Here is a 10,587-nt window from a genome sequence, read left to right on the forward strand (position 1 = left end):
TGATCTGAGCTAACCTGGAGTTAAACAATGAAACTTCATTCTATGAAACGTGTGCTACTTCAGTTTTGTGGTTTGCATTTAGGCCTAGGCATGGTTGTGTGGTAAGAAGTTTGCTTCCTGACTACATGGTTTCAGGTTCAATTCCAAAGCCATTTTAAGTGGATTTAGTCTGTAGTGACGCCATCTTGGAAATCTCCAACACGCATGAGCAGGGTTGGAATCTTCCAGAAGTTCCCTCATGCGCATGCGCAGAAAACTAGCAGCAGCGAAATTCTCTTGTATTTTTTTACCTTTTGACGCTAACATCTGAACAATACAGACGTGTCTGCAGCAGCTCTCTCAAGCTGCTACCTCGTGGCACATTCTCGCTATGTTTGAACGGGCAGGATTGATTCCCTCCACTTGACTACTGCCGATGAGCTCCTAAGTTGCCGATTCACCCAGAAGAAGGAAATGTTTATATTGCGAATCAAAGAATAAATATTTATACAGTTGAAGTTAATCGGAAATCTTGACTCTTTCTTCGATTAATATTTAATGTAAAGGATGCAAGCTGCACCCATCCAGTGTGGAGACCTCTCATCCTGTTACAAGTCAATGGAAACTGAAAGAAATCCATCGTGTGTGTGTGTGTGTGTGTGTGTGTAGTATGTTGCAATGTGCTCAATGTGTTAGGAAACTCTGAAGAGAGCTGAACAGAGAAGAAATCTCCCTCAGGCAAATGTGTCTGTGTGTTTTTGTCTCCTTGCCTTGGCACTGTGGGATCATTGTAAGCAAGTGTTACCCTCATGCAAGTAGTCTCCTTCATTCCTTATTCTTCCAAGACATATCTGATCATAGGAAAATAAGGGTGGGTTGGCAACAGGAAGAGCATCCGGCTGTAGAAAATCTGCCTCAACAAATTCCATCGGACACATGTTAGCATGGAAAAATGGACGTTAATGAAGATTCAGACCTATTACAAACAATTTACTATTTCAGTAAGTATATGTCACTGAGGGTGGTGAGCTGGCAGAATTGTTAGCACACTGGGCGAAATGCGTAGCTGTATTTCGTCTGCCGTTACATTCTGAGTTCAAATTCCGCTGAGGTCGACTTTGCCATTCATCCTTTCGGGGTCGATAAATTAAGTACCAGTTAAGCACTGGGGTCAATGTAATCGACTTAACCCGTTTGTCTGTCCTTGTTTGTCCCCTCTGTGTGTAGCCCCTTGTGGGCAGTAAAGAAATAAGTATTTCATCTGTCTTCATGTTCTGAGTTCAAATGCCACCAGGGTCGGCTTTGCTTTTCATCCTTTCGGGGGTTGATAAATTAAGTATCAGTTACGCACTGGGGCCGATGTAATCGACTTTATTAATCCCTTCCCCAAAATTTGAGGCCTTGTGCTTCCAATAGAAAAGAATAAGTGTATGTCACTTGAAACCCTATAAAAGGGACATAACTCTTCCTTGTCTCAATCTGTCTTGGTATACTTTCCTTTCATAAGTAACTGGTTGTTGTTACATCAACGAATCCAGCTTTAATCCCACCTTTGTTACAATATTTTGGTTGAAATACGCTGCCCTTGTTTCAGTTAATTTCGAAAACGAAGAAGAGTTTATTAAAACAACTTTGTTATTGTTAAGTTGGTGTTTAGAACATAACCTGCCTTTTGATAATAGATTTTCACTTTAAAAGAGAACATTTGGTGTCAGATGGCCACGTTCTGAGTTCAAATGCCACCAGGGTCTTTCATGTCCAGACTGTCATACCACTGCATGCATTTGATCCTCATTTAGGCAAAAGCATGGATATACCATTGTTGCCACTATTGCCCCCACTACCATCACAGCTCACCTATAACCACCACAACCACTACTGCCAACAATCACATCATCACCACTACTAGCATCACAACCACAACCACTACCACTTCAAGCATGGTGGTCAGATGGCCAGGGGTAGTCTGATGCATGTTGGTATGGAAAGGGTCAAAGTTTTCAAAAGGTCACAGAAATATTTGAGGTGGTAGACCTAGTTAACCCATGCTAACAGAAGATGAAAAGTACAAACTTGTAATTTCAATTTAGTGTTACAGAGGAAATGATCGGTCCATAGCCCGTATAGAAAGGCTAATGGGGAGAAGAGAGGAGGGAACTAGTTTTTTTTAGTTAGTGTGCCTTTTTTTTTTCCTGGTCTCTCTCTTTTTCTTTTTACTCTTTTACTTGTTTCAGTCATTTGACTGCGGCCATGCTGGAGCACCACCTTTAGTTTAGCAAATCACCTCCAGGTCTTATTCTTTGTAAGCCTAGTACTTATTCTATCGGTCTCTTTTGCCGAACCGCTAAGTTACGGGGACGTAAACACACCAGCATCGGTTGTCAAGCAATGCTAGGGGACAAACACAGACACACAAACACACACACGCATATATATATATATATATATATATATATATATATATATATATATATATATATACACATATATACGACGAGCTTCTTTCAGTTTCCGTCTACCAAATCCACTCACAAGGCTTTGGTCGGCCCGAAGCTATAGTAGAAGACACTTGCCCAAGGTGCCACACAGTGGGACTGAACCCAGAACCATGTGGTTAGTAGACAAGCTACTTACCACACAGCCACTCACTTTATTTCTCATAGCATATTCATTTCTATAACTACAATAAAGAAAAAACAAGTGCCACACTATTTTTGAACTTACTGTAAAAAGCCATTATGTTGTTGTTTAGCCCTGTCTTGGCCCTAATAGAATGTCACTGACCCCACCTTTTCTGCTCCCTACTACCATGCCATTAACATTTCTCCTATTTCTAGTGTCATGTCATTGACCCCTTCTTCCTACTGCTATGTTACTGGCCCCTGCTGTCATGTCACTTCCCCTTCTCCTGACTACCCCATCACTAATACCCCTCTTTTTGCTGCCATATCACTGATCTCTCCCAGGCCCCTGCCACTATGTCACTTCTGCTTCTTGTTCATGATTCTCTCCTTTGTTCTATATTTCTACTCCACACCTCAATGCTACCCCATCTTAATACATCTAAACCAAGGGCTCTTAACAATTTTTTTTTTTTTACTTATGGACCCCCTTTATTTTATTCTGGAGAACCCCCATAGCCATTCGCTGGTTTAAAAACTAGTTTTATAGATACTTCTTTCAAAATTCCTATTTTGTTTTTCATATATTAACTTGTGAAGGCTGAACCATGTTGTTTTTTTTTTTGTAATAAATACCAATACATCTAAATCAAAATCTTTTCAGGGGCCCTTAGAACATTATTGTGGATCTCCACTTTACTATTTTGCTGTGTGAACCTCCAAAAAATCTTATATATAGACGCCAGTTGAGAACTAATCTAAATACTAGACTATCTTCCTCTACATCTTAATGTTACTATACCTCAAAGACTTATCACTGTAACTATGATTCTGTTTCTTCTCTTTTGATTAGATATATCTGGCACTGTCGACTGGAACATCATTCCAGTGTTTCCACCATCATCTAACATTTATGTTACAAAAAGCAATGAGTCGTGCTGAACAAACAGTCTTCGCATCTTTAGCCAGCACCTCATCTGTACTTCAGTTCTTAAAGGAGAACTTTGGTATCTCTGCTCCTAGAATACCTGTTAAATCTTAACATCAACTTCTACCAACAGCGATTGTAAGTATGTTTTAGATTTCATTAGAGTGATCTTTACTATAAAATTTACGGTAAATAAGTAGGCATGCATTAACCTTTCTGGCTAGCCATACATTCCGATTTTCATGGTTGACTAAACAGAAGGGAAAACAGCCAACTGTAAAAAATATTTGCTTACTCTTTTACTCGTTTCAGGCATTTGACTGTGGTCATGCTGGAGCACCACCTTTTAGCTGAGCAAATCGACCCCAGGACTTATTCTTTGGAAGCCTAGTACTTATTCTATTGGTCTCTTTTTACCAAACCCCGAAGTTACAGGGACGTAAACACACCACCATCGGTTGTCAAGCAATGTTGGGGGGGACAAACACACACACACACACACACACACATATATATATATATATATACATACATACATATATATGATGGGCTTCTTTCAGTTTCCTGTCTACCAAATCTACTCACAAGGCTTTGGTGGACCCGAGGCTATAATAGAAGACACTTGCCCAAGGTGCCACGCAGTGGGAATGAACCTGGAACCATGTGGTTGGTAAGCAAGCTACTTACGACACAGCTACTCCTGCGCCTTGGAAACAAATTTTTCAAAATTATCCCACCAGTGAGTGAAATGAGAATAAATCAATAAAAATAAATTTACAAAAACAGTTAACTTATCGAAATGTTGTCATATGGTCATACAGCAGTTTTTTATTCAATACAGCTGAGTATCTTAGCTCCCTTCACACTTCATTTGCATGTTTTACATCCACTTTTCCATGCTTGCATGAGTTAGATGAATACATATTCATATTACTTAGGCATTGTTTTTACAGCAAGGTGCTATTTCTGTCACTAATCCTTACCTGCTTTTCAGGTAAAGAAGCTTTCATTACACTTTTGTTTGTAAGTACATGCATTATGGTAGGCTTTGGACAATTTTGGTTTGCTTAATTTACTCATAAAGTAGGGGCCAATCCAGGATTACAATAGATAACGCTTGCCCAAGATGCTGCACAGTAGAACTGATCCCAAAACCATATGATTGTGAAATGAATTTCTTACCCATATAACTATGCTAATGATGATAACTTGCTCCTTTGAAAAATGTATTATTTGAAATGATCCAACAACTTCTTTTTGTATTTTTTTACATTTTTTTTTTTCTAGTGGTACCAAAATACAGAAAGATATTTCATATGTTGTGTTTGGCAAAAGAAGTGATATGTAAAATACCAAAGAGTCTTATTCCACTAAGACTTCTGGTTTCTTCCCCAGGATGAAAAGTAACAGAATCTAAAATTCTAGTAAAGAATGTTCCAATTCAGCAGACTACAAGAGATATGTCATGTGCACTGTGTTCAATACCGGATTCAAGATGATTACTTTCAAATCACTCAGGGATACTTTTAACAGAATTTCAGTTGATTTTCTTTTTTTTATTTGTAATTTTTGTTTTAAGAATTTCCTGTAAGTCAGAAATGAAATTTAAAAAAAAAAGAAAAATGTATTGTGTTTGATAATTGCAACTTTGGCAGTAGCTGGCAACTCAATTTGGTGTACCTACAATGAACAGGTTGTATGTCCAGACCCATAATGAGAGGGATCATGTTACAGTAACTCATTTACTGAAGACTCTCGCACGATGCTAAAATGATTTACATACTCAAGAGTGGCTGTGTAGTAAGTTAGCTTGCTAACCAACCACATGGTTCCGGGTTCAGTCCCACTGTGTGGCACCTTGGGCAAGTGTCTTCTGCTATAGCCCCGGGCCGACCAATGCCTTGTGAGTGGATTTGGTAGACGGAAACTGAAAGAAGCCTGTCGTATATATGTATATATATATATATGTATATGTATGTATGTGTATGTGTTTGTGTGTCTGTGTTTGTCCTCCTAGCATTGCTTGACAACCGATGCTGGTGTGTTTACGTCCCCGTCACTTAGCGGTTCGGCAAAAGAGACTGATAGAATAAGTACTGGGCTTACAAAGAATAAATCCCGGGGTCGATTTGCTTGACTAGAGGCGGTGCTCCAGCATGGCCGCAGTCAAATGACTGAAACATGTAAAAGAGTATACAACTTGTTTCTTCTGTTTAAAATTCTGCAGTTGACAACCAGGACCCTATTTTAGAAAGTAATTTCTAAGGACAGTCTTTAAAGCCAACACTCCTTAGTGAATTCTGAGAGAAGTCAAACTAGACACTAGAAATGCAAACTATTTGATGGAGTATAATAATAATAATAATAATGAAATTAATTGTATAGTGCTCAGATGCACCACAACTTGTCAGAAAGTGCATATAAAGCATATGCAGTAATGTAGAAATGTCTGGAAAGTGAACAATGTATGAGTCAGATACATGCCTGTGTGTGTATGGAGGGGAGAAAATCAGGTGTAGTGTTGGCGAATCTCAGGAAGCATGGAAGTTTTGAAGGATGCAGTGCTCTGACTACTAACAACCGATGCCGGCAGTTTGTTCCATGCTTCAGCAACTCTCAGCGTGAAAAAATGTTTCCTAAAGTCATGGGAGCTGTGCTGTTTTCTGACTTTGTAAATATGTCCACGGGTGTTAGATGGGTATGCTTGTATGTAGATACATTATCCGTAATTAGACGGCTTCATGAGTTAGCAGATGTAGTTGAAGACCAATGAATTAACTGGTAACTTACCTACATACTGCAAAGTCTCTTCTCTCTATCTTTTTTATTGCTACAACACCACATCTAGCTAGTTGCTTACTGCCTCCACTCCAGCCCACCCAAAATACCTCTCTTTCTCCTTTATTTTGTCAGGTTCCCCACAACCAACAAGTCAGCCTAATCCTTTTTCCTCAGAACATCAACCCTCTGGTATTCTCTCCTTGCGCACAGTTCTTTCTTTTGTGAACATTGACGAATATATTTAAGCTGAACATAACAACCAACCTTACCAGCCATGCAGGTTGTGCACACAGCCTCTTCCTGTTCACTGGGTGATTAAAATACACATCTTTACTTTTTTATACATATATCATCGTCGTTTAACGTCCGTTCTCCATGCTAGCATGGGTTGGACGGTTCGACCGGGGTTCTGGGAAGCCAGAAGGCTGCACCAGGCTCCAGTCTAATTTGGCAATGTTTCTACAGCTGGATGCCCTTCCTAACGCCAACCACTCCGTGAGTGTAGTGGGTGCTTTTTACGTGCCACCTGCACATATGTGTGTGTATATATATTTACAATTTAAAATCCACTTGTTCATGACTATGTGGCTTGTTTGATGGAGCATGTGTCCATGCCCCATCTAACCTTCAATTGCAAAGTAGTCTGTGGAATATTTTTGTCATCAGTAATCCGGTGCAAGCAGTTATTGTGTCTTGCTCATGTGAGCTATAATATACTACTGGCTGTATTATATTGTAATATACTAATAAAACTGAGGAGAGTCATTCTCTTTTAGTACCTTATTATATAACACACTCACCGGTAAAATTTCCACTTATTTTGTCTTATTTTCCTAAAAGTAAGAGAGTCAAGACTATTGAAAAGGTTGCAAGACGTAACGAAAATTTTAGGAAAATAAGACGAAATAAGTGGAAATTTTACCGGTGAGTGTGTTATATAATAAAACTATTGTGCAGTAATTTATTCTAATCCTGTGTAATCAAGATGAACAACTAAGCTGACTACAGTGTGAACTGTGAAATTAGATTAACCCTTTAGTGTTCGCATTATTCTGCCAAAATTAATCCTTTTTTATCCACATTGTTTTGAACTAATCATTCATTATCTTGTAGCCATGAGATTTTGATGAGGTAGCTGTTAATTTCTAAAACGATATTGTAGGGTTGGTGTGAGAGACCAGATCTGGCCAGTTTGAACATAAAACAGGCAGAATATTTTTGGCCGGATATGGCCGGTTCAAATGCTAAAGGGTTAAGAAGAGGGACCAAATGTGATACATTAAAAGCATCTGGTCCAGTCCTTTATATTTATTGTAGACTGTTTGTGGATAGGATGCTGAATGCACTTTTGCCGAAAGATAATTCTTCAATATACTCATTGCCAATCCTAACCTTACTAACGGCCTCTCTGTATAGGGCCTATACAGCCCTTATCAACCATTCGTCAATCTCCAGTTTCCGCATTGCCCACCAGATAAGGGATCGGGGACCCTGTCAAAGGCTTTCTCCAAGTCCACAAAAGCTAAGTAGAGGGGTTTCTCTTTAGCTAGGTATTTCTCCTGCAGTTGTCAAACCAGGAATATGGCATCAGTGGTGCTCTTACCTGGAACAAAACCGAACTGCATCTCATCTAAGCAGACTCTCTCCCTAATGAGATGGACTATGACCCTCTCTGTGACCATCACCTGGCATTGCCCACCTGATAAGGGATCGGGGACCCTGTCAAAGGCTTTCTCAAAGTCCACAAAAGCTAAGTAGAGGGGTTTATCTTTAGCTAGGTATTTCTCCTGCAGTTGTCAAACCAGGAATATGGCATCAGTGGTGTTTTTACCTGGAACAAAACCGAACTGCATCTCATCTAAGCAGACTCTCTCCCTAATGAGATGGACTATGACCCTCTCTGTGACCTTCATCACCTGGCATTGCCCACCTGATCAGGGATCGGGGACCCTGTGAAAGGCTTTCTCCAAGTCCACAAAAGCTAAGTAGAGGGGTTTATCTTTAGCTAGGTATTTCTCCTGCAGTTGTCAAACCAGGAATATGGCATCAGTGGTGTTTTTACCTGGAACAAAACCGAACTGCATCTCATCTAAGCAGACTCTCTCCCTAATGAGATGGACTATGACCCTCTCTGTGACCTTCATCACCTGGCATTGCCCACCTGATCAGGGATCGGGGACCCTGTGAAAGGCTTTCTCCAAGTCCACAAAAGCTAAGTAGAGGGGTTTATCTTTAGCTAGGTATTTCTCCTGCAGTTGTCAAACCAGGAATATGGCATCAGTGGTGCTTTTACCTGGAACAAAACCGAACTGCATCTCATCTAAGCAGACTCTCTTCCTAATGAGATGGACTATGACCCTCTCCGTGACCTTCATCACCTGGCATTGCCCACCTGATCAGGGATCGGGGACCCTGTCAAAGGCTTTCTCCAAGTCCACAAAAGCTAAGTAGAGGGGTTTATCTTTAGCTAGGTATTTCTCCTGCAGTTGTCAAACCAGGAATATGGCATCAGTGGTGCTTTTACCTGGAACAAAACCGAACTGCATCTCATCTAAGCAGACTCTCTCCCTAATGAGATGGACTATGACCCTCTCTGTGACCTTCATCACCTGGCATTGCCCACCTGATCAGGGATCGGGGACCCTGTCAAAGGCTTTCTCCAAGTCCACAAAAGCTAAGTAGAGGGGTTTATCTTTAGCTAGGTATTTCTCCTGCAGTTGTCAAACCAGGAATATGGCATCAGTGGTGCTTTTACCTGGAACAAAACCGAACTGCATCTCATCTAAGCAGACTCTCTCCCTAATGAGATGGACTATGACCCTCTCTTGACCTTCATCACCTGGCATTGCCCACTGATCAGGGATCGGGGACCCTGTGAAAGGCTTTCTCCAAGTCCACAAAAGCTAAGTAGAGGGGTTTATCTTTAGCTAGGTATTTCTCCTGCAGTTGTCAAACCAGGAATATGGCATCAGTGGTGCTTTTACCTGGAACAAAACCGAACTGCATCTCATCTAAGCAGACTCTCTTCCTAATGAGATGGACTATGACCCTCTCCGTGACCTTCATCACCTGATCCAGCAGTTTAATACCCCTGTAGTTATTTCTATCTAGAGCATCACCTTCACCCTTGTAGCAGTTGACTATGGTGCTGTTACGCCAGTCATTGGGTATGACTCCATCATGAACTACCTGGTTTACATTATATATATTATATTATATTATATTATATTATATATATATATAATATATATTTGAATTAACACTGACATTACACATCCATTGGGTCATACTGGATTCATTCCTTGCGAGCTTATACATGTTCTCAGCAGTCATGGCCCATACTTTATTTTACTAGCCCCAGAAGAATGAAAGGCCAAGCTGGACTTGGCAGGACTTGAACCCAGGATATAAATGGAAATCAACCCATCACTCTACTGACTTTGTCATGAAAGTGCACAGCCTTGTGGTTAGGGTGTTCAGCTTATAATCATTAAGGCTGCGAGATCAATTCCTGAATCAGGTAGCATGTTGTGTTCTGGAGCATTTCACATTCTCCTCTCAAATATTACTAAAGTCACAGAAAACCATGAACACCACCACATCAAATAGCTTTTATATAAGATCAAATAGCTTTTATATATCATTTTCAAACTAGCTATTGCTCTTGTCTCAATGGTCCCGTGGGTAAAGACAGACATACAGACATAGCAACACATATACCCCTTGGACAAAGGTTCAATCTTGGCTCATGGCCTTTTTTTTCCTTCCCCCTTCTCTAGAGAAAAATAAAACTAAATGAGATCATATCACTAATCCCTACCTGAGACTGAAACCTCCATCTACCTCAGTCTTCTCTGTCACCAAACACCCTTATCCACTAGGCTACAAAGCCAGTAATACTACTTATACAAAGTAAGAGATATTTAAATCTATTCTAGTGATTGGTCATTGACTACATTAGTCTGATAGGTTTAAATACATCATTTTCAAACTAGTTATTGCCGTTGTCTCAGTGGTCTTGTGGGTAAAGACATGGACATAGCAACACACAAACCTCTTTAACAAAGGTTCAATCTTGACCTATACTGATGAGGCTCTTTGTGAAAGTATTCAGTTTTTTTTTTTCCTCCACTTTCTCCATTTACAGAAAAAAAATAAATAAATGAGATCATGTCACAACCCCTACCTGAGACTGAAACCTCCATCTACCTCACTGTCTTGTTTGTCACCATAGTACCCTTATCCACTACTTATACAAAAATATGAGATATTTAAATC

At 40.0% G+C, this 10,587-nt stretch overlaps 1 protein-coding gene across 3 annotated transcripts in view; it reads left to right on the forward strand.

Annotated features, from left to right (window-relative positions):
• LOC115210923 (tRNA-dihydrouridine(20a/20b) synthase [NAD(P)+]-like) overlaps nucleotides 1-5,137 on the forward strand; it is a 165,299-nt gene extending 160,162 nt beyond the window's left edge. For all 3 annotated transcript variants that reach the window (XM_036501862.1, XM_029779709.2, XM_029779708.2), the window contains 2 exons: nucleotides 3,454-3,666; nucleotides 4,816-5,137. In XM_036501862.1, the coding sequence (XP_036357755.1) occupies nucleotides 3,454-3,642 (189 nt within the window). In that variant the 3' untranslated portion in view covers nucleotides 3,643-3,666; nucleotides 4,816-5,137. The remainder of the gene's footprint in view (nucleotides 1-3,453; nucleotides 3,667-4,815) is intronic.
• The last annotated feature ends 5,450 nt before the right edge of the window (nucleotides 5,138-10,587 follow it).

This window comes from Octopus sinensis, linkage group LG4, assembly GCF_006345805.1.
Source record: "Octopus sinensis linkage group LG4, ASM634580v1, whole genome shotgun sequence".
Taxonomy (NCBI): domain Eukaryota; kingdom Metazoa; phylum Mollusca; class Cephalopoda; order Octopoda; family Octopodidae; genus Octopus; species Octopus sinensis.